Source organism: Poeciliopsis prolifica, unplaced genomic scaffold (assembly GCF_027474105.1).
Source record: "Poeciliopsis prolifica strain line A6 unplaced genomic scaffold, Auburn_PproV2 SCAFFOLD013, whole genome shotgun sequence".
NCBI lineage: Eukaryota > Metazoa > Chordata > Actinopteri > Cyprinodontiformes > Poeciliidae > Poeciliopsis > Poeciliopsis prolifica.
Window position 1 is genome coordinate 7,151,092 of NW_026562388.1, and position 24,718 is coordinate 7,175,809.

General features: G+C 40.5%; 1 protein-coding gene and 1 long non-coding RNA gene across 4 annotated transcripts; one reads left to right on the top strand and one right to left on the bottom strand.

Annotated features, from left to right (window-relative positions):
- Positions 1-81: 81 nt before the first annotated feature.
- iars2 (isoleucyl-tRNA synthetase 2, mitochondrial) lies at positions 82-10,182 on the bottom strand. Of its 3 annotated transcripts, none has more exons than XM_055038374.1 (24): positions 9,771-10,182; positions 9,205-9,327; positions 8,911-9,064; positions 8,680-8,828; positions 8,243-8,292; positions 8,039-8,148; positions 7,879-7,966; positions 7,114-7,229; positions 6,847-7,016; positions 6,636-6,726; positions 6,407-6,558; positions 6,146-6,306; positions 5,582-5,684; positions 5,242-5,335; positions 3,978-4,058; positions 3,413-3,521; positions 3,228-3,330; positions 2,785-2,907; positions 2,570-2,701; positions 2,370-2,476; positions 2,146-2,291; positions 1,886-2,076; positions 1,082-1,226; positions 82-831 (listed from the first exon to the last, which is right to left on the bottom strand). In XM_055038374.1, the coding sequence occupies exons 1-24, from the start codon at positions 10,038-10,040 to the stop codon at positions 686-688; spliced, it is 3,114 nt and encodes a 1,037-aa protein (XP_054894349.1). In that variant the 5' UTR covers positions 10,041-10,182; the 3' UTR covers positions 82-685. The 3 variants fall into 3 exon arrangements, with proteins under 3 accessions (XP_054894349.1, XP_054894348.1, XP_054894350.1); XM_055038373.1 differs by having other exon boundaries at positions 7,879-7,969; XM_055038375.1 differs by lacking the exon at positions 3,978-4,058 and having other exon boundaries at positions 7,879-7,969; positions 9,771-10,181.
- A 12,778-nt stretch (positions 10,183-22,960) lies between these two features.
- Positions 22,961-24,057, top strand: LOC129365443 (uncharacterized). The gene is made up of 2 exons (XR_008606516.1): positions 22,961-23,050; positions 23,491-24,057. It is a non-coding gene; the product is annotated as an uncharacterized LOC129365443 (long non-coding RNA).
- Positions 24,058-24,718: the final 661 nt, after the last annotated feature.

Consider the following 24,718-nt stretch of genomic DNA (forward strand, 5'->3'; position numbering starts at 1 on the left):
CATTAGTAAAAATGTAACATTCTATGTCTGGGTCTGAAACTGTCATTTCGGCCTTCGCACAGGCAACCCGTGTACCATAAATGAAGAGAAGGATGTTATATTTATTTATATATGCAGACAATTCCGTATTAGACGCATCTGGTATTCTGTAATTTGATGTCCAGCAGGGATCTGATACAGAATAAAGAAATTTCTCAAAAGCTGGACTAGATTAGCTTGCTTACCCAACGTATAAGAGAACAAAACTCTCTGTAGCACATCCTAGCATTTGCAATGGTGCAAAAGAAGGAACTGATTTTATTATACAAAGGTAGATTTATACAGGAACTCCCCCATGCTATCTTCTATCCAGTATACACTCCTGCTATAGTCACATAGTGACACTTGTAGTGAAATATTTAGCATCAACACATTTAAAGGAGCACTCATACCCCATCCTTCTTATCGCCCAACTATTTACAGCAGATTTCAGCATTTCTGGTTTGAGTTCAGTGAGGAAACATGAGCACATTGAAAAGCTACAGCTTGAGTCTTTGGATTATTTTAAATCTGCAATGATGGTTTGTTGATTTAATATAAAACCTTTGCTGAAGTTGATAAACAGCCAGGGCGAGCGTTCCCACTGGGAGTGCAAAGCAACTTCTTGATCCTGACGTGTGCACGGGTTGTCCTGGTAACAAACGTGTCAGCCGGCATGTGAGACGACTGCCTGGCACCGTGGACACAGACAGTCTGCAGACTCTGAGGTGTAGCGGCGGCATCGCGGGCAGCGCGCCGCAGACGTGGGCATCACAGCGATGCTGTAGGGGCTGTCCTCACGAATTACGCCACCTAAAATACACAACATGTTGCCGTCAGGCGCAATCTAGTACAGAAGCTCTGACAGGAGAAATCATTTTTAATTTCCCTTTTTGCAATAAAGTGTGAATGTCTTCATTTTTGCGTAGTTGGCTTCCTGTTTGGAAGATTTGTTTCATTTCCATTTCATCCAAAGAAAAACTGAAAACGTCTATTGATCAACGCCGCTTTACAAGCTTAAAGCGATGCAGCTATCAGCACTTTTGTGCTGGACTCATCTCACCTTCCAGGTTGATGAGGAAGGTGCCGCGGCTCAGCAGGGCGTCTGGATGCAGGTCGCGGGGCAGTTTGCTGGTCAGGTTGACTCGCGCTGCCATCATCAGCTCAGCCAGCTGGGAGTCGGTGGAGCTGGGCTCTTCCTGGAGAGACTGAGAAAAAGATGAGAAACAGGTGAGTTTGACCCAATGCAGATGATTTACAGAAGTTGCAGGTGGATCAGAGGATGGCTTGGTTTAAAACAATTGAGTCAAGCCATCGTTTTTTATAATTAGTCAATAAAAAAAAAATCTTATGTATGGGAGATTTCTTCCTATGACTCTTGAACAAAGTAAAAATGTTTTTTTACTTTTAGTAAAATTACAATTACAGCATCCTCTCCTTGATTAAAGCACTGATTGACACAAATTCTACAATATTCAAACAAAATTAATGACATATTTAAAAATGTGGACTGCCACATTGGCTATAATCACTTCTTCCTAACCGTTTTATTACACTATCCCCATAAATCTTTTAGAGCATGTTGGCCACTAATTATCCATCCATCATTTCAATGAGTTGTAGTCTTTTACAAAGTACTTTGATTCTTTATCAGGAAGGCAAACATGACAAGTGGTACATGTTTTCTTACTGACACAAAAAGAAAACAAATACTGTTTTTTTTTCTATCTTTTGTATTAAAATTAATTTAAACTCCTTACTTAACCACATTGTTAAGGAAGGGAGGCCTGGAAAATGTTGTCCTCTAAAGTGAGGCCTATATATATATATATATTTTTTTTTTTTTGAGACTTCCAGTGATTCTTACCTCCATAAGCTCAAACAGGAGTCCCGGTTCGATGGCAACCGTCAGATCAAACTGGCTGGCATTTTTACCAGGAATCGACGACAGGAAGGAGTCCCGAATGGCGCAGGCTCCTTCCACAGCCTCCTCCAGGCCCGGGCGCCGCCACACGGAGCTGCTTTTGATCCACCCGCTTCTGAATAACGTCTCCGCCTCTGCAGCAAAAGAGCTCTTGCTTAGAAACAATCGGATCGCTAATATTTACACTGTTTCGCTACACATACTGTCGTGTCCTGGAGCGTGGAGGTAGACCTCTTCTGCTAGGTGAGGCAGAATAGGAGCAACAGATCGAGTCACGCCATCCAGAATTTCCTCTAAGGCAGTCTGACATGATCGCCTGCCCAACGAGTCCTCCGGACTGCAGTACAGCCTGAACAAAGGAGGAATAAAGAAAAAAATGCAAGAGTGGAAATATGCAGTTATGTTGTTGAGGAAGGTAATCAATCACCTGTCCTTTATGATGCTGAAGTAAAAACTGGACAAGTCTCTGGAGATGAAGGCTTGGAGGATACGGATCACTCTACCAGCATCAAACTCGCTGTAGGCGTCTGTAATCTGGACAAAGAAACGAGCATCAAGACCACTTAGAATAACCACAAGCCGCTAGTATGGAAGCAAAATGTCAAGAAGAGTCCGACCTCAACACACCTTTATGCTGAACTCCCGCAGCAGGTGCAGCATGTACTGATCGATATAGTACATCTGTTGGGGGTCCACGGCTTGCGTGCGCTGGTCAAAGCCCTGCAGGTTGCCGAGCAGAAACCTGAGCGAGTTCCTCAACTGGAAGATGAAAACCAGTCAGAGGAATGAGGAAGAGGAGGCGCAGAGAGAAAGGCTTTGAGAAGGTTACATCCCTCTGGTACCTTGCTGATGCTGTCGCGGGCTGAGTTAAGGGCGCTGGGTCCAATCTGGACTTCGGAGAAGATGTTTGATTCTGCGACCCACCAGCGCAGAACATCTGCCCCGTACGCCGGTACGCTGCCGTCCTGAGAGAGACAAGAGATTATCCAATCTGATCATTATCGACACAAAGAAGTTTATTGCTAAATAAGTTAGCAATAAACTGAGTGAATAAAGAAGGACAGAGTTGTGACTATAAAAAACAAAACAAATAAATGCTAGTAAACAAAATGAATCCCAGTTTCTAATTCTTTGTTTTGGTGTCCTTATTTGAAATTTGTTGTCTTTACCTTCATACAAATACAATTACATTTCATCCACCAATAACATAAATTTAAATAATTTGAAAAAGAGCCAAATATATTCCGATGGAAAGTTGAAATAGATCTTTTTTTTCTCATTTCACCTCCTTTCCGTTAATGACTTCATCAGGATCCACAACATTCCCCAGAGACTTGGACATCTTTTCTCCTTTCTCACTGACTGCAAATCCGTGGACCACCAGAGATCTACAACAGGTGGATTTCATTTAGAAGAGATGAAACTTGATCTCTGGAGTTCTTACTTGGATTCATTCATCGGGACACTCACTTGTAGGGCGCTTTGTTCCTGACGGCCACGCTGGTGAGCAGCGAGGACTGAAACCAGCCTCCAAGCTGGTCCTTTCCCTCCACATATGCTTCTGCTCTGGGGTCCGACTCTGCAGGGAGGCAGAGGAATGGAGTGAGGAAAGAAGCGGTTAGTTTGTTTCGCAGACAACAGAACATTCTGCAGAGACGACGAAGGGCAGCTGTTGTTAGTCAGAAAGGAGGCAATTGTGTCTTCCAAGTTGTTTTTGGTCGTTCCTAATCATAAATGAAGGCACCCAGCCAACCTGAGCCATACTACAAAACAAAGTGACAGCAAACAGAAGCAGTTGGGATCAATCCTGGAAAAAGAACAGTCACAGTGCTCTGCGAGGCAAAGAAGAAAAAAAAATCCTGCATGCAGACATATGTGAGAGCTTCAGATTCATGCTGAGCACATTAAAGAGAACTCTACTCCACATCTGCGTTTTGGAAGCTCTCATTAAAGGACAAAAAAAGAGGAGAAAACAGGCAGGCAAGATAAAACTGAACAGCCTGCAGCGCCCCCTGCAGGTAAATGTCTGAATAACCTGTAGCTAGAGGTTTGAGGAGCGAGTCAGCGAACCAGCTGAGTCGGGATTCATGCTCCTCGGATGCTTCCTCCATTTCTTCTAGAAATCACATCCAGACAGACAGACAGACAATGTCACTGTCAAAGAAACAAGCTCAAAGAAAACAATTTGTTATTTTTGCTATAATTACACATATTAGTCATTGTTTATCAGTTTAAAAATACACGTATTAACACCCTTTGAACTTCTTTTATCAGAATAAATTCCAATGTATTTTATTAAGTTTTGATTAGATGGATAGTATCTGACAGTGCGACAGTCAGATAAAACACTCCAATCCTGTAAGAAAGACAACAGTATCTCTTCTTTTGCTCTACATTTTTAGTGGTGAAAAGCAGTTACACATGTATGATGTCTGTATTTGCATGTATTGTTACACCCGGTGGTGGACTGGTGTCCTAAATAAGTTCAGGGAATATAAACACCATTGCAAGGAATTACAATGTACATATTCTCCTCTTCCAGCTGTGTTTAAAACAAACTAAAACCAAGTTTCACTGAACAATTTAAAATACACGTTCTTCTATAATTTGCATCCTACTACAAAGACATTGTAATAAAAAATAAAATATTGATTTTTGTCCAAAGGTACTGAAGCAGAACTGCACATGCAGCTTCATAGACAGAGGACAAAGGATATGGAGGGACAAAAATCTGAGAAAGCATCTAATGATGTTTAAATATTAAATTCCCAAACCGATTCTGGGTCACACAGTCAACCTGTCTTTTTCCAGAGCGCTGACAGAGCTTGACTCTATAATTCTGGATGGTAACAGCAGCTACGGCGGCTAATCACACCTCACCAAAACAGCTTACTGGTTAAGGTGGATAAATGAAGAGGCTCTAAGCAGCTTTCTGTACTTTTAAGTTAATGAAAGAAGAGTTGATTAAAAGCAGTGTGAAGGCTTTCGGTCTGTGAGCGGCTTCACTGAAAATGAAGTGAGCAGATAAGAGGCTACATTTGCGTTTATTTACATTCCAGAAAACTGAAAAAGAAAGTTATTGTAGCTTTCAGCTGCTGAAGACAAAAGAAGTCAGTTTGTCATAAAAATAAATAAATAAAAGTGATTAATTTGTCAGCTGGGTGTGTGTGTGGTCTGTGCCAGATGCCTCTCATGCAGTGTTTGTCCTCAAATCCAAGCGTTGCCACTGAGAACCGAATAAAATTTTTTTCTCCGAAACAATTTCTTGCACTTGGTCAAACTGGGGTATTCCCTCATACCTTCCAGCACAGCTGCCCATGATGCTCCACTGTCAAACCAGATGTCCAGAACATCATCTCCTCGAACGTAGTCGCTCACCGGTCCTGCTTTACTCTGGTGAAGCAAAAAACATCCCAACACCTTATTTCCAAACTCAACTGTCAAGGGGAAATAAGTTCCTATAAATAACCTGATAATTGAATAAAAGCCCAATTCAATTCAAAATATATTTTTTTTCTTGTTATCTTACATTTTTTTTACTTTGGGGTGATGCAAAGTAGATAAACTGTGTTTAGCTGCAGTGATTCTGGAAGGTTGAAGCTAAATGTTCTCTTTATTCAAAATAATATTTACTCTCACCTTCTTGAGAACCTCTGGGGGCAGCAGAGCCTCCATGGGAAGCTCCCACCAACAGTCGCTGCCTTTTTCTTTGAAGAGTTTTGCTATGTGGGAGACTGTGTATCTGCATAAGATCCATGGGTGTTAGATCAAGTTTATCATACTTCAACCAAAAGTCAAGCAATGCTGGACAGGATATTATTTTTACTTTTTACATAAACAGGCAGCAAATAACTAATAAAGTCTCCCTAAAGTCTCCAGCACTACTTTATTTTTAACTTTTTTGTACATTTGTAATTTTGTTTTGACACTGGGAAGCAAAAAAGTTAAGACCTAAATCAAAGATCTCCAGGTCAAAAATCAGTAACTTTCGGAACATGTGACGATGCATAAATGGGGATGATCTTCTAAATCCTTCATTTTTTTTAGACTCAAAACTACCTCCTCCATCAAAGAACAAGCTCTTAAGTTCCTTTACAGACCTAAGAATCAACATCAAATTATTTAAAACCAGAGCTTAGTGGAAACAAACGACTATACAATAACACAGTAGTGACGTTGTAGTTTGTGTGACATTCAGCATACTTGTTAATGAGAGGTTCCCCGCTCTCTTTATGGTAGAAGACTGGGATTGGGACGCCCCAGCTCCGCTGCCTGGAGATGCACCAGTACGTACGTCTGTCCAGCATGGTCAGCAGGCTGCCTCTCGCTGACTCCGGTAGAACACGAACCTTCTGCAGCGCCTCCTACAGGCACAGAAGCAGACTTTGTTGAAACACAAATCTAGATATCGCCTGAATAGATCAGTATTCTTGGACAGATTGCAGCAGAAAGCGGTGACATTACCTTTGCCTTGTCTTTCAGTGATGCAGTGTTGATGAACCATTGTTTACTGGGCCTGATGACCACAGGCTGCTTTGTCCGCCAGTCATTCGGGTAGCTATGAACGCACTCCTCCGCCAGAACCAAAGCACCGCTCTCATTCAGCATGGAAATCACTAAAACAAGTAGTAAACGTTTCAAAAAATACCAAAAAAAACCCAGAAACATGAAGGCTAATTCTGACTCCATCTACCTGCATCAGTTCCTTCAGTCATCACTGAGAGGTTCTGCAGCTTGGGTCCTGCCAGCTCTGTGAACCTGCCATCTTCATCCACCATACACTCCTTCAAAAAAAATACATTTGTGAATGTAAAATTTAAATGTTCATAAGCTTTACTGAACCATAATGCAGCAGTCCATGGGTTAAAACTAAATATAAATAAATAAGTAAATAAGTAACACACCACAGGCAGTTTAAACTGTGAAGCTACGCTGTAGTCGTCCATGCCATGAGCAGGTGCAGTGTGGACCAATCCCGTCCCTTTCCCCATTGTCACATGGCTGGCTGGCAACAACGGGACTTGCTTGTCAGGAATGGTAGGATGTTTGCAGATTCCACCTTCAAGTTGTGAACCTTCGAAAAGAACAAAAGAAAAGAAAAGAAGTAGCCATGCTTAGGTTAGTAAATGACAAAAACACCCTATCCTTTTAAATAGATACCAGAGCAGTACCTGTGAAGGTGACAACAGTCTGCAGTTCTGTGCCCAGCAGCGAGGCGAGGCTCGCTGTGCGTTCAGTTGCCAGCAGCAGCAGCTGGGAAGAGTCGGCCCTCTTCACCACAGAGTACCTGCAAACCAGAAACATGAAAACGATGCTGTTACTGGTGCCAGCTGTCATTTATTAGGGCTCTTCGCATCCTAATAGGGCAATCAAATATAAATTGATCACTTTTGACCACAGAAAGCACTGCATTTTGGGAAAACGTCAAACTCTGGGACTCTGGTGTCTGTTTTTTTTGTAATAAAATAATCTGTGCTGACATAAGGTCCAACCAAATATAAATTCAAAACAGAATAAGACAACAAATCTTCATCTACTCAGGCAGTCACTAGCAACATGACTGCGTCTATAGAAAGAGCCACTCAGAAAGGATCACTTTGTTATTTCTGGTAGTGAAAAAGTTTTGATATTGTAATTTACAAAAGCCATTTCATACCATTCTTTATGTAAAATGAGCTTAAAGAAAGTTCACACTTCAAAAATGTGTGTTTTAGAAGGCATGAACATCATCCTTCATAAGGTGAGATAATCTAAATCAATATTTGTGGATCTGATTTTTTTTCTTAGCCTAATGGCAAAAAATATTAATTTCAGCTCAACAACATGTAGCAAAATTGGACCAGATCTAATAAAGTCGTAAAAGAAACGCTATTTGATTTGAAGGGACTGCTGAGAACTTTCCAAACGAAAAGTGTTCTCTTCTCAGGTGAACTCACTGGGCGTTGGGCATGTAGCACACAGCCTCGTTGGCAGGGATGGTCCAAGGCTGGGTGGTCCAAACCAACACCGAAACATTCTCCAGACCTGCTGAAACCCGCAAAGAGTCAGAACATCTCTCCAGGATTGAGCATAACTTTACAAGGATGACTGACTCACCTTCCTCTGAGGGAATCTTTGGAGGCAGCGTCGCCAGAGGGAACGTGGCGTAGACGGCTCTGCTCACATGCTCAGGGTTGTATTCCAGCTCCGCCTCAGCCAGGGCCGTTCTGCAAAGAAAAGCAAGAGCAGAGGAAAGGAAAGGTTGGCAAGACGAAGTCCACGTGTCTAAAGTCGATATGTCGCTGCATGTTGGTCCCATACCTGGATGAAGGAGACCAGAAGATGGGTTTGTAGTCCTGATATACCAGACCCTGAAGAGCAACAGAAAAGGATGGCAGCACCAGAAAAAGTTACTAAAAAATAATGCAATTCAAAACCAGATATAATTTAAGTCTTTATCACACAAAATGAACTAGTTTGTGCTTATATCTCACAATCTGAACCTCTAAAATGTTTGAAATCAACCAGACCAGATTTTTTTTAGCATTTTTAAGAGCAAAGTAGCTCAAATCTGCACGAGTTTGCAGAAATACTGTGCTTTTAATTTGGTTTTTTTTATGTGTCTGCATATTTAAAAAACACACTGTTTCATGCTGCAAGAATGGGTGGCAAACCCTATCAGTTTAAATTCAATGAAAGTAGGAAGGGAAATCCTGGTTAAAACTCTGTCTGATACTTTAACTTTGAAGAGAACCCACCTGGTCATGCATCTCCTGGAAGACCTTTAACTGAGCCGCCTCATATGCTCCGTCAAACGTGTAGTAGCACTTCTCCCAGTCAGCCATCACCCCCCAACGCTGGAAGGCGGCTTTCTGCCGAGCTATCGCCCTTTCAGCGAACTCCCTGGCTGGAAGGAGCAAAACACAAAAAACTTTTTGTAGTAGCTGGAAATCTCTGTGAAAAACAGGCATCAACCTCTCCATCCTCACCTTTCTGTCTTATCTCCAGTGGACTGAGACCACTAGTGCCTAGTTCTCCCAAAGCTTTGAGCTCTATGGGCAGGCCGTGGCAGTCCCAGCCGGGGATGTAGTGGACCTGACGTCCTCTTAGCATCTCAAAACGGTTACGGATGTCTTTCAGGATCTGAACAAAATTAGTAAAAAGAGCTTTAAGGTCCCAAGACCTAAGTAAAATATTTTTTTAAATACTCATTTCCTGCAGCAGCTTTTACAAAAAGGCACAATACAAGCAGGTAAAACCTCAGACAAAATTATAATATTTACTTTGTTGAGTGCATGTCCAACGTGAGGGTCACCATTTGCATAAGGTGGTCCGTCATGAAGGCAGAACTCTTTCTTGGCTTTCCTTTCTCTCTGCCATGAATACAACTCTGCAAAACCACATTCCTGCAAAAAACAAATTATGCAATAAAGTAATTAGTGCACTTAACAAAAACACAGTGACCGCTTTAAGTTACAGTACATGTTTTTATAGTTACTAAGATGTTTGTGTTAATATTTGCTCTGAAAGATGACATATAAATTATTCCAAACTGAGTTACCTTGCAGTGTATGTATTAATACCTCTTTCACTTTTCCATATTTCGTCACTTCACAATCAAATCATGTATGTATCTTTTGGGGATTTTATGTGATTAACCATAATATAATACAGTATAGTATGCTTGTCCCCGATCATAAACCTGTCAGGCTAACTGAGCTGAGTAGTCGTAGTCCCTCTGATTTTGCTTTGTTTTTTAAAGTATGACATTGTGTATTATGCTATAGTTCTACTTCGCAAAAACCTCGCATTTAATCAGGGGTGTGTCTCCGTTTAACAACAGCTGTACCTGCTGGATCTGAAGTTCCCGGTCCAGCAGCTTCTGTCCAGTCAGTTTCATGGGGAACTCAGTCCGAGGAAGAAGCACTGTGTCCCGGTACATAGCATGGGCGGAACCAGCCTCTGCGGGCTGAGCGCTGCCTTCCCCGGGACTGGCACCATGACGGCGGCTGGAGCTGCAGCCGACCGCGCGGCTGAGAAGGAGGCCACCTCCCGGTTGTGACCTCCGTCCGCATCTCGCCAGCGTTTGGTACACTGGCGACACCCGGGTCAGCAGCATGGAGAGGCGAGGTAACTTGGAGGACAAAATAAAATAAAATAAAATAACTGAAAGTGTCTGTTGTCGGCTTGCTGCTGAGTTCAATCAATGTGTTGGCATGTTTTGTCCTTCTGTTTGACTATGTTTCTTCCGGAAGAAATTGCACCAAGGACACCTACGGTGTCCCTGTTGGGACATATTTCATCCACGTTACCCGCTAGAGTGCGCTGTTGAATTGTCGGAAAGCCGAATAGCATTGACGTTTAACTGCGCAATAACAAAAAATGTTCTAAAAAAATTAAATTCTGGCAGTTCATTTTAAAAAATCTGTAAAGACAATAGTCTTATTTCCAGTAATGGTCACTATGTTACATCAGATTATTGATGTAACAATCAACTTTTTGTGTAGCAGCAACAGCAAAAAAAACTGATGGCAAAATAACAAATTAAGATAGAAAGAAAAAACACTTTGCCACATCACTTTTATTTTTCAATACTCATTAAATCAACAATTACAAACAAGGGGTAATGTAACAACATGTCTAAATAGGGTAAAGTACTTTCAGTGACAAAATGGTTTTACTATCTAACTGACATTTAAGTTCCAAGATCACATATTAAATGCATGTAAACTCATTATCAGAGTTTTTTAAAGCAGTTTTAGAAGACTCCTCAGATTGAAAACCTTACTTTTTGCAACACCTCTATGACTTCATTCACATTTAAATCAAAATTGTATTCTCCATGGTCCTTGAAGGCCACACATAGACAACAGGTGTCCTCTATTAATTAATGGCATCCCTCATTGGTATAAAAACCTGGGAATGGGTTTTTTAGACATTTATTTCAGGACTGATCATAAAAGTGCAGCAGACATTGGTCTGGTGTACTGCTGCCAAGATGAAGTGGGTGTCTGGTGTGGTCCTTACAGCTTTTCTCCTGGCTTTTAAAATTTCATCTCAGGTTTGTTTATTCAAAATAATTTGGTATGGTATTTTATAAGTCAGTTTGGACAATAGGTTTCAAATGGCATATTTGAACTTGCATGCAGGCTTTTCTACTTCATTAAATAATGAAAGGTTTCACTATTGCAGGTGATCTGGGCACAGGATAATCTAAGCATGTCTACTGTCAGCACTATTGCCCCAACTACTGATGGGACAAACTTAACCAGTTTTGCCCCAACCGCTGACAGCTCGGTCTCTGCCAGTGTCACGCCAACAGTTGGCAGTACTGCAACTGTGACTGTCACCTTCAACTCTACCTCTGGAAGTACTCCTGGGAGGACTGCAGGCAATCCTCTGCTGCTCCTGGCTCTGCTCTTGGTGGTTCCTGTTTATGCTTTGTTCCAGTGATGTGACTGGACTGGACTCTTGCTGTCAGTTTAAGTTACAGCTCTTCAAAGCTGGATAACCTTAAACACACTTATTTCCACTTTATCCTGTTTTGAGTTTTTAGTGTATAAACCAAACTATTACCTTTCTGATGTCCTGGTTAAACTTGTATTATGGAAGTTATGTGGGAGGGAGGTGATATCTGAAATTGTACTGGCTAAAAGATTTAAATGAATCTTGGGAAGCTTTGTTTTGAAATGCTTCAGTTGATAAACTTCGTATATTTATAAGAATTTCTGACTTTTAGACTGACTAAATAAAGCTGAACATTGAAAAAAATGTCAAACTTGAGTCCATGGTAACTGCAGTAGATTCTAGACTGTAGAAATTGACTGGTGGCTGTGCTTTGAGTCCTGTCTAAGATCTTTTTTACGCTTCCTGGTTTGAAAACGGATGTGGGGTTGGACAATAGCGTTAGCATTAAAAGGCTTGGAAAATGGCTCAGTCTCGGCGCAGTTTTTATTCAGTCCCTGGTTGTTCATGTGGGGCAAGAAAATCCTGCGTTCCCGACGGACCTGGACCAACGGAGGCAGTGGATCCAGGCGATCCGAAGAGATGAAGGTCCGGACTTTTGCATAAAGACGGGGAGCACTTTCGTATGTAGCCGCCACTTTACACCGGAGGATTTTGTTAGCGGATCCACCACCAGCAGCCTTAGAAGTTGGGCTGTTCCTTCACTGTTTGCCTGGAATAACTTCACTGCACCGGCAATGAGAGAGTCTGCTTTCGAGAGGGCGAAGAAACGGCAGTTTGTCCTCTCTCAGAAAGCTAGCCAGGCTGAAAATGCTACTGCGGACCATGACTACATGACACATACACCCGCCGGAGCGGTTGTGCGCATGCGTGGGGCCCGGGCGGATGTGCGCATGCGCGGGGCCCGGGCGGTTGTGCGCATGCGCGGGGCCCGGGTGGATGTGCGCATGCGCGGGGCCCGGGCCGTTGTGCGCATGCGTTTTATAAAGCGGATGTGGGTTTGGAAAACTTCCGGTGGCTATAACGTTAGCATTAAAAGGCTATAAAAATGGCTCAGTCTCGGCGAAGTCGTTTTTGTTAAGTACCTGGTTGTTCATGTGGGGCAAGAACACAGCGATATCTTTCCCATCATGCGTTCCCCACGGACCCGGACGAACGGAGGAAGTGGATCCAGGCCATCCGAAGAGATGAAGGTCCGGACTTTTGCATAAAGACGGGGAGCACTTTCGTATGTAGCCGCCACTTCACACCGGAGGATTTTGTTAGCGGATCCACCACCAGCAGCCTTAGAAGTTGGGCTGTTCCTTCACTGTTTGCCTGGAATAACTTCACTGCACCGGCAATGAGAGAGTCTGCTTTCGAGAGGGCGAAGAAACGGCAGTTTGTCCTCTCTCAGAAAGCTAGCCAGGCTGAAAATGCTACTGCGGACCATGACTACACGGCATATCCACCCGCAGGTAAAAGATAGTATATTGTATATATTTTCCATGTAATATAATTTCAGTAAAATATAACTGTTGCTATAATAATATTTATTATGATCACATAATAATGGAATTATGAGATTATGTGGTTATGTATTTTGTGGAGAGATTAAGTCAATGGCTGTATACATACATGCTCTGGCTCACAACATGTATTGATCTTCACAGAAGTAATGTTTCAAATATATAATTAAAACATATTACTAACCGTATGTTTGGCTATTTTATTTTGTGGTTTTACAGGTGCACTTGATGAAGCTCTGGATTATATCGAGGAGTTGGAGGCCAGACTTCAAAAAGTGGATTTGTCTGCTACACTTTTTAGCCGCTACTTCTGATGACCAGATCCGGGTCTACACCAAATTTCCATCTGAATGTGTGTTCTGGATCTTTTGGGAGTCCATTGCACCCTCTACATCATGCCTGGTGTGCTGGACCAGAGCACAGAAATTTGGAGAGGAAGCATGTGCTGAAGCCAGCCCTGCCCGCTGCATGCCTCTGATTGATGAGTTCCTGATGTACTCATTCAGGGTAGCAGTGGGCATCAAGGAGCAGCTCATTGCTGACATGTTTCAAGTCAGCATAGCTACTGTCAGCCGAGTGACCATCACCTGGGCCAACTACCTCTTCACTGTGTTCTCTTCCATCAACCTGTGGATTAGTCGTGAGAAGGTAAAAGACAGTATGCCTCAGAAATTTCTGAAGTTCTCTCCAAATGTCCGTGTCATCTTGGACTGCACAGAAGTTGCTCTGGAAACGCCATCATCCCTCACCTTACAGTCTGAAACGTTCTCTGCCTACAAGAACCACACCACTCTCAAAGGGCTGATTGGAGTTGCTCCCTGTGGGTTGGTGACATTTATTTCAGCGTTGTATACAGGCTGCATCGCCGACAAAGAAATAACGAAGGTCAGTGGAATCCTTCCTCTGCTTGAGCTGGGAGATGAAGTCATGGCAGATAAAGGCTTCCTCATTCAAGACCTTCTTCATGAAGTTGGAGCCAAACTTATCATTCCACCATTGAGGCATCCTGGTCAGTTCAGCAAGGAAGAGACAGAGGAGAGCCAGACCATTGCTCAGCTGCAGATCATTGTAGAGCGAGCAATCGCTAGAGTAAAGTGCTACCACATCTGGGATTCCCCGGTGCCTCTCACTTTAATAGGAACTGTCAATCAAATCTGGCACAACTGTTGTGTTTTGGCAAATTATCAAGGCCCATTTTGTGTTGCAGATTAAATTATTTCTGTATGTTAATTGTTGTAATGCTATGTAAAAAGTAAAATGTCTAGACTTTCACAAAAAATATTCAATTAAAACACACTTTGGCAGCACATTTTACTTTCTTTTTGTATTAAATTGAATTGCACGGAAAACAAATCAAGTACAATTTACAATATCTAGTAAAAACAAAAAATCCATAACTATTTCATATTTTATAATTGTACACCATAGATTGATTTAAAAAAAATACTTAAGAGAACCTCAATGAGAAAAATTTTAAAACATAAGTTTCAAGACAACTGCAGATAAGAAAACATTTTTTTGTAATTTATCCAACTGCCTTTTAAAGACATTTGCACATCTCTGTATGTTTCATGAGTAACAACTATTCACAGTGATTCTCACAGCTTGAGATTGGATATTTGAAATGCAAAGGAACAAAAGGTTAGTTACACATTTTATAATTCTCATTGCATTGACATGAACACATCAATGAAGGTGTTAAAGTAAAATAAGTCCAGTTTAGATTTCATTTGATCAATGAAAGCCTCATCACGCCACACCCGCTCAACAGTTATTGTTGTTGGCGTGTCTGTAACAAAGTGGCACCATTTCAATCCGCTGAATGCCAGCTGACCCTGTACCTGCCAGTAGTAGGCGTGTGAATGCCTCAAAACTGAGTGGTCATCCTGGACCTTGAGGTGAGCAACCTGAGATGCATCATTCTTCATGCTGCTTTTTACCTCAACCAGTCCAAACGGGGTTGATTCTGACGGGTTGTACACCTTACCATCTGGAGTTGCACCAAGATATGATGTGTCAGGGCGAACAATGAATCCCACAGGAAGCACATTGACCCTCAACATCTCAGGATAGTTTGGCAGCACCTCAGACTCCACCTGCAGACCACGCTTCATGGCGGCAGTTTGTTTAGTGGAGCCACTAATCATCCGAGATGCCAGTGCTGTGGCAGCAGACTCCTCCTCTGCACTTCCTCTGCAAGCATCATGGAAACGGCTAGCAGTAAGTCTTGGTTGTCGAAGATGAACCCATGCAGGACATCTGTACTGCTGTCTTGTTCTGGCTTCTATTTCATAAGACATTTCCAGTGACACTTGCAGAGAATGAAGATGCATAAGTTGACTAAGTGTGGGCACAAAGCACATATTTGGAAGACTATGCAGCATCAAAGGAAGAGAAGGGAAGTCTGGAGACTTTCCTTCTCTTCCTTTGATGCTCTCTTCTCTCCTCTGGTAGCATCATTCTGATGCTACCAGAGGACTTTTCAGGTGGGCACTGATAAGACATTGGTGAGCCCTGTTGCACAGACCCAAATTTGGATGGAACCAGCTCCAAATGTGAAAGACCATCTAGGACAAGAGCGATAAGTGGTTGGAACTCCAGCTGGCGTAGTTTTTCTCCTGATGCCAGAATGTCGGGATCTGGAAGTGGTCCTACAAACATCAGTGACATAATCATAATAAATTTTGACAAAGGAAACATACGTGTAAAAACATAAACCAAACGTTATACCTGTGTAAGCTCTGTAAAGTGTGGAGTGCAGATATCTTTTCCCCATAGTTTTGGGCTTCTGCACCACCATGTTGCTGGCAGGTTCAGGATGTATCCCCTAACAAGAAATACACAGAAAGATGTCAAACTAAAGAACAAATAAATGGATGAGTGAGCAATTTGTTAGGACATAATGGGACCGATTTGGCACAGTTTAGAATTTTACCCAACTTGCAAATAAATTAATTGATAACGGTTGAGCCTGTTTTTTTTTTTCATTGCCTACAAAAAAGAAATATTCCAAACAAACTATGAGAGAAATTATATTTGACACAAGTAATATTGAGATTACAACAAATTTTATATGGCGATTATAAAACACAGGTGGGAAAGGAACATAAATGGCAGTGCGACACAATCAAAGGAGGAATAAATTGTGTACATAACTATAGTACTGTTATTTTAAGATCATATGTGTATGACAGTATATGCAATGTATATAATTTAGTATATCTAGTATATTTATATATCACACCCCATAGGACAATGTGTTCCACTCTTTTTTTCTTACCTGTGTTCTTGGTCTGTGTCATCTTTGTAAATCACTTGTGCAGGAGGAACAGTTGGCAGCTGGAGTTGGGAGTAGTGTGCAGTCTGGTGAAGAAGTGCAACTACATGATTGCAAAAACCTTTACCAGCTGCACAGCTACAGGAATAATCCAGTAATTCAGCCTTTTCTTTTCCAACACCCAGTGATATCTAAAATAGACAACTGTTTTAGTAACACATATATACATCAATACATATAGCATGTTTAGCTTTAAACAATAGATTCTAGTTTGAAGGTAAGCTTCAACAACAGCAGAAAAAACACAGACTATTGCAACCGCAACAAAAACAGAAAACAAATAGCAACCTCTGAACAGGAAGATGTTAGAAAAAGCTCTGAGTTGTCCAGAAGTCTTACGTGGAAGTTCTTAATCTGTCACACATGATCAGGAACTCGAACTACAGAACAAGAGCCAACCGGCTTTCTGACTGTTTCAAACCTGCATCTTATGCGGTTCCTCATTTTTCTTCATGGATCTGAAGCCTCTAGCTCTGACAACTACCTGTCCCTCGACAATATTGGACACTGCAGGCATGCAGGAGTAAAGCAGTTTCAACATCAAGCGTCATCTACTATCTCATAACTAAGTCCTAGCAGGCTGTTTTTCACAAACTGTACTGGCAAATACATTTCAGAATGTAATCAGAATATAATTGAAAAGTTTAAATTATGTTTGTCTCCAATATTCCACGTAATTTAGCAAACTAAGTTAAGCTTCATTATGATGTTTGTGTAGCTCATATATTGTAGCTAGCGGTTAGCTCGCTAAGCTACGTCTTTTCTTACCTTGATAGCGTGGATATATCTTTCGAGGAAGAACTTGTATCCTTTCACACGTTTGTTGGTGGATGGATTAGCCGCTGCGATTTCCTCCGCATCTGCGAAATAAAGGGCTGATGCGGAGTAAGGACGATGAAAAGGACCGGAGGAGGAGAGCCATTTTTCAGAGTACTGTAATTTCAGTCACCAAAACAGGAAGTGTCGCAGCCCTATCATATACAGCTTCCGGTTGCCGTGAAAAAGGTCTATTTAAGGACAATTTTACCTCGGAAACCAGTAAAGCTGCTTTGAAATGGTCCCCAGGCTAAAGTGGCTTTCTGTTTTCAGTAATCAGACCATTCAATAGCTGTAAATTGAACTTTAGTGTCAAACAAGTGCAGGTCCAACTACTCTCCACACCCATTTATCCTTGTAGCAGTTGTCTCTCCATTGGGGGATTATTTTTTTCTTTTCCCTCCACTTAACATGGCCTACCATAGAAACTGAATATGTGTTTGGACAGACTTTGTTGTCAAAGCCTCTCCATGGACTAGGCCTCTGAAGTAGGAAGGACACATTACTGTAATAACCTGTGCTTGGAAGGACTAACAAACTAAAGTACTTTTAATAAACCAGGCTCTGATATTCAGGGTTTTCCGTTTTAAAATGGGTGCTAGTGCCTAAGTGACCAATGTTCTAGAAACCCTCAATGGGAGACGATGCAGTCTGCAATGGGAGGAAAATGAAAGTGTGCACCTTCTGCCCGGTGGTATTAAAAATATCAAAAGCAGTACTTGTGGAATATACAGAGTTAATAAGGGCAAGTTGGATACTGTCTTTGTAGCATTTACAACTGAAAGACTACAAATTCTCCTTTCATTCTAGCAACAATTTTCAGTGCTGCAAAAATAGCCGTCTATGTTTTGCATAACTTCTCTTGTGAACACAAGTCAACCTGTTCTTTCAAAGACAGACGTCACTCATATGTTTTGAAATGTGAGCAAAATGGCACCATATTTCCCTATATGGTGCCAGGGTTTTTACATTCAATGTTCTTAAACCCAGGGATTCACTTTGTGGTACCTGTTGAAATGACAATGTACAACTTTCAGTTTGAATCCTAATCATTTCATTTTGGGGTAAAGGGAAAAAGATTTAAAATCCTCAAATCAAAAAAAGTACGTTTTCTATTAGGAAGAAAATGAATGGGTTTGAACATTTTTTTACAAATCTGAAAAGTTTGAAAAACTTTTTTTTTTTTTTTTTTGGCCTTACTAAAATTAAGAAAATCGGCGCTGATAAATTGGCTGGTCTATATATCAGTGCACATGCACCACTAACAAAATTATTGTTCAAAATGAATAAAAATGAAGATTTGGACTATATATTCCTGAGTGTAATTAATATGTAAAATATGTGTTTTACTTCTTAAATTACTTAAAGGTATTTACAGATAAATTTAGTGAAATGCACCTGCACTTTCTGTGTTTCATGTGACCCTGCCCTACTCTGCCTCCTACTAATCAATATGTGCATTTAATAAATAAACTTTAAACACTATTTATTGTTTTATTGAACATTTTGAAGGACAATTTTCCTATACGTTTCTGATGGTCATTATTAAACTGGTTTGGATTAGGAAAACAATACAGCTCATTTACAGTCACGTACATTATAAACTCTTTGTTTTATTTATCAATATATTTTAGCTTCAAAACACTAAAGATGCGCCTAAATATAGATTAGTACAATTAATGATATTATTTGATTGTATAATTTCAATACAAACCTTGAACGCAGCATGGGTTGGGGTCACGCACAGGATAGTGTTGATGATGATGTTGCTGATGTCACTTGCAGTATAAAAGCTCTGCAGCATCTCCTTTTGAGTCACTTCCGCGCAATCTGTGAGCGCATACCTGCTCTTCAACCAGCAAGATGAAGAAACTGCCCGTCGCCTGGCTGTCAGCTCTGCTGCTGGCTTTTTTCGTCTCATTCCAGGTTAGTTTATATTGTTGTTTTGTTTTTCTTCTTGAAAATATTTCTTCTATTTTTATTGGCATTCTTATTCTGGCGGGGATGTTTGCGTGGCATTTCTTTCAGGCTTTATATTACACCTATTTTAACTGTTTTTATTGTGCCAGTGGCACCATCAGACATTTCTCTGCTGATTTAACGCTGGATTTAAGTAGAGCTACTTTCTCCTCGTCAATCTCGAATCGATCGGTGTTTTGGTTTCTGTTTTAACTGCGTGGAGCTGTGATCTGCACGGGCTACATCTCGACGGACTTGCTGCTTGTTTTTTGCAGGTGGTCCAGGTAGACGCGGGAGGCAATCCAAACGTTACCACACCCGGACCCAACAACACCGCCAGCGTGAGTGGCATGACCACCGCCGTTCCGCTGCTCCTTCTCCCTTTGACTTTAGCGGCGGTCTTCCTTCACGACTGGTCCCGGGGTTGGGACTAACTCCATCCGTCTTGTGGACCCAGATGGAAAGTGGATGCAAAGGTGTACCGCCTCAAGATGAAGACCCCTAAAGAACATTTTTTCATTTCATCCGTTTTACGCACCAAAGCAGGACTCGCCTTTTTCTTCTCTTCACGTCCTGATCCTTGCTGGGTGTCTTATGAGCTATAAATCGGGAAGAATACTAAAGCTGTGTAGAAATGTTTGTGGGTGTGGGAGAAAATGTGTCTGTCAAGAGGTTTTTTAAAAAAATGAAAGTAGTTCTGATCAACTTCACTGCAAATATTTGTATCTATTTAAGTGCTGCAAAACTTGAAGTAAATAAAGGTGTAAAATGTCTGCCTTCATTTATTGCTGGGGGGACTGGAGAATATTTATAGTGCATACACCACAAAAAGTCTGACATTGACTTTACCTACTTTTAAACTGCACGAGAGTCACTCGACAGACTTCCACAACCCCCAATCTTGACTGCAGCTGACAGGACCTGCACTCATGGCTCTGCAGAAGAGATCAAATCAGAGGAACAGAAAAAAGTGTCAGTTTTTGAGGGCTGTACTGGTAGTTAAACAGATAACTAGTGCCCAGTGCTTGTGAAAAGTGCTTTTCCTTTGAAAACATGAAAACTGCATTGGTTAAATGCGAACTGAGTTGGAATTTTGTGATGGCAGATTCTAAAACATCTTTAGCTTTGTACTCTATTTTTTTTAAAGAAAACATACAATTTTTAATAAAGTTAATTACTGGATCAGAAATCACATTTTACTTAACATATATGCAAAATAAGCACGGTTTATAATAAATCCAGACCCTTTTTGCAGCTACATTATTGAAAAAATAAACATGTGAGTTCAGCAAATATATTTATTTTTTTAAACTGTTATTTGTTATTCAACCATCAGATTGGCACAAATGTTATACGCATTAAGCTTTTGAGTGTTTCGGAAATTGCTCATATTTGATGTAACTTCTGTGAAGAAACACTTCAATAGAAATATAGATTGTGGACGCTAATAATTTCGTTGGGGAGATTTGTGCTGCTGCAAGATGTTTTGCACTGGTATGGTGTTTTAAACTTGAGTAGCTTCAGTGGTGGGCAAACTCTTTTTTGAACAATATGCACACAAAAACAGTCTTTTCCAGCATTCCATCTTCCATCACATAATTTTTTGAAAGCAAAAATAAATCCCCAAAGAACCAAGTACACTGGCTTTGTCGTCCATTGCTGTTGTTTGTGGATGTTGCTGGTGCATTGTGTATATTTAACCTGAGTGCAGTTTGCCCCCATTGCCCCCCATCTTCTCTGAATCAAATTACATTAGTGTCAAATGTTTGTCCTGCCTTGCGAAGCATAACAATTGCATGCACTGCTGTCATTTTAAAGATATTAGTGAATACTGTAAGGGTCACCCAGCCCCCAACATTTTCAAATCAAACAAATGTGGTATCAATCAACTGTGCTACGAAATTTTTTAGCCGCACAATCTTGGCCCAATTGGTTGATTGTTAATGTAGGGTGACAGGTTTATCTCTGATGACGTCTGAAAACATTTTAATTAAAGTTTTAAAAATTGCACTGGTTTTCTTCACAAACCAGCACAAAGGTGGCAAAGTTTATTGACACCAAATTAGTTTGTAGATGTGGAATGGGCAGTTGACTTTTAGATGCTGGTGTAAGACTACCTTGCTTCTTTCAATCTGCTCCAGGGAAGATATAGCTACAATATAGTAGCTTACTCTCATTAGTGTGGGAATGTGTGTGAATGGGTGAATGACTAAATGTGGAGAAAAGGACTTTCAGGTCATTTGGACTTGATAAAGAACTATACAAGGACAGACCATTTACCTTTTTGAGATTATTTTACAAATGTGGCATAGGAGGGACAATCAATTTGCTCACCTTCTCATGGGTTGTGGCGTATTATAGAAAGGTTCAGCACAAGGTCAGTAGGTCATGGAAATAGATCTCAAATGGACACTTCTCTTCAAGATATAATAAGAAGTGACTGAGTGGGCAGTGTTGCATTGTCTGACCACTTACTGGTCAGTCAATGCAAGAATAATTTCCAGAGATGTTGCTTTTGTACCACCCAAGCCTGGGAGAAATGTATGGCTTTATTGCACACTGAGTACTTCAAGAAATATGGAAGCGATGAAATAACCCAAAACTGAAGGATACCAAAGTCACCAAATGGTGAGAAGGAGCCTTATGACTGGCTTGTGATTCCAGGCCTTGGGGTCCGGTATAACACCTGAATCAAATGGATCACCTCCTCAGTATGCAGTCAAGCTCTCCAGAGCCCTGATAATGGCCTGATTTTTTTGACTCAGGTGATCTGAAGCAGAGACGGACGAAAAAGATGCATGACATCAGCCCTCAATCCCTGGAGTTGAAGATTCCTGGACTAAGACTGTTACTGTATGACAGCGTGACTTACAAATGTTCACAATTTTTAACAACATAAATGAAGGCCTATACTTTAGGCCAATACTGATCTAGTTACTGTGATGACACTACAACTACACTATAATTATGCATGAACACGTAAGCTCTCAAATGTAATTTAGTTAGAAAATACAGATATTAAAATCTGCATTTTACAGTGCAAATATTGCACTAAAGTAATGATGTAACAAGGTAAAGGGAAACATTTGAGATTGAATGGGATTTCCTCATCCTGGTCCACAGGGGTTGTTGTCTTTCATATTTTAGATCTCTGCTCCAATACACCTGATACAAATAATGGCATTAACTGCTGCATGGATGTGAAGGAGGAGGGTTTAATACCAAAGATAACATCACTATAGACAAAACTGTTTTTCAGTGATTTTAATTTAAGCAAAGAAACACATGTGTCCAAATCAACTTGAACAGTGGCTAAACAACTAATTGCCCTTACTTTTGTCCTGGTTGTGTCACATTTGGGTGCAACAATTGCAAAAGTAGTAAAACTTTACTCTTTGTTGGTAGTTGGATATGGTAGAAAAACCACATTGGAGGGTTTTTCACCATGAATGGTGTGTTTCTAAATTTGGGGTGGACTTGCTGATGTTGTTTGGATAATTGACACAAATTTATGGCAGGACATATTCCATCTCCTTTCTGATAGAGAGCAGAATTTGTGGCTCTGCTGATTAAATACACACTAGCATGAGTTCTCAAATGTTCACAAATGTAAACCGTGCCCATTTGAGACTTGCAAAGTTTATCTGAAGTCATTTTGAGTAAAATCTTTGTCTTACTTTCTTCAGCTTTCCAGTGCCATGTATCCATTTAAATACACATTTAAACAAAAACAAAAAATGGCCGCATCCTGGAATTGATTCTGAATATTTTCTTATCTCAGCTCTATCAAAACATTAAGTCAAATATGGAAATGAGACCTTTCACATAAAAACAAAAATAAATACTTCCATCCAAATGGGCTAAAATAATGCATGAAAAAATGGGTGTGGTCTCCAGCTTGGAAAATTCCCATACTGATTAAAACATCACAGGGTCCCTTCCATTCTTCACTTGAGGACACAGAATCTCACTGGAACCATCAAGCTGATCAAGATGTTTGTTTTCTTTGCAGCTGTTCTGTTCACTTTCCATCTGTCATCAGAGGTCAGTTTACATTTCAGAGCTTATTATTATTATTATTATTATTATTATTATTATTATTATTATTATTATTATTATTATTATTATTATTATTATTATTATTATTATCAAACAAACTTGATTAGGTGCTTCTCATTTTTGGGGGACTGGTAACTTTCATGAAAGTTTGAATACTCAGTTATGAAAGAAAGACTAGTTTCCTCTAATTAGAATTCTTAAACTTAGATCTGAAATATTTTCTTCAAATCTAATAATGACTAAATTTAAGCTCCTGCTGTGATCATGAGTTTGAAATGAGTGGACTGCGGCCTTATAGTGATCTTCCATATTGCTCAGCACCTTGTGTTACATAGAGGTTTCTCAACTTCAGCACAATTTTTTCATAAAAGTACTACTTGAAGCAACATTTTAATTTGCATTTAAACCATAATAACTTATTGCAGACTGTTTGGGCAACAAACACCTCTGCTACAACAACCACCTCTGCTCCAACAACCACCACTTCATCCAATGCTACGACTCCAAATGGCGCCCCATCTTCACCCTCTACCTTCAAATTTCCACTGGTGCTGCTTCCTCTGGCTTTAACAGCTTCCCAACTTTATGTCTGACGCCACAAGATGACAGTTTGGAAAGTTGTCATCTGCTCATCTAACATTATCTTCAATGGAAATCTTTCAAGAAATCTGCCTATTTAATTTTGTGGAGGGAACTATATCAAGGTTTTCATGGACTACAGCGATCCAGCAATTGTTGTTGCTCTACTCAAGTCCTGATTTTCAATTGGTGCTGTCATGGACTTTAAGATTTTCTTATTCAGAAAAATTCTTATATTTCTGTGTGGTGGTGGGTCAAAATGTCTTAACATTTTAATTTGCTTTCAAATTTTAAGCGGTGTGCCTTAAATCCTTTCAGTTGAATGAAGCTGTAATGACAAATGTATTCTTGCTGATTTATTGTAGAACATAAGTGAATGCATCTATCGTTAAATAAACTGCCAGTGAAAGATATGCATACTGTGATGTTTGGCTTCTGTTGCCTCTGGGGCTCACTGGGTTTGCTTCAACTGTTGTAATGTGAACAAACCTTTCATTCAACACTGTGCACTGAAGTGGAAGTTGTGTGACATGAGAGGCAGTAATATTTAAAGACACAAGTGACTCTTTCTTTAAATTGCTGATTTGCCATCTCTTAAAATCATGCTTTTAAACTAGTCCTTCCCTTCAATGGTTGGGATTTGCATACAAACTGTAATATGAATAAATATTGTTGTATCTCCAAGATACAACACATTTATGTTTCATTTTTGGAAACATTGTATCATTGGAAACAACTTCACTGGCTCCCTGTCACATTCTGAATTTAATTTAAAGTATTGTTGTTTAGAGTCAGTGCAGTTTACAACATTGCCCCTCCTTACTCGTCTGATCTTCTGCACATCACCACCCATTCATGTTCCCATCGTTCTTCCTATCCATCCACCTCAGTATTCATCCTCTCAATTTCATCACCATGGGGAAAAGAGCCTTCTCTTACTCTGCTTCCTCTCCTCGCCCTCTTTCCTGTCTGCCTACTGCTGAAAATACAAGCCACTGGAGCCACAAAAACTCTGAGAAAAAAATTATTAAAAAAAAAAAAGTGTGTACATTCCAAATGATCCAAAGTATAAAT

Excerpts from the sequence above, each read along its gene's own strand:
- iars2 (XM_055038373.1), bottom strand. The coding sequence starts at position 10,040 with ATGCTGCTGACCCGGGTGTCGCCAGTGTACCAAACGCTGGCGAGATGC. Across the intron at positions 8,829-8,910 it reads ACTGGAGATAAGACAGAAAG|CCAGGGAGTTCGCTGAAAGG; the intron begins GTGAGGATGGAG and ends TGCTCCTTCCAG. Across the intron at positions 2,077-2,145 it reads CCACGCTCCAGGACACGACA|AGGCGGAGACGTTATTCAGA; the intron begins GTATGTGTAGCG and ends CTTTTGCTGCAG.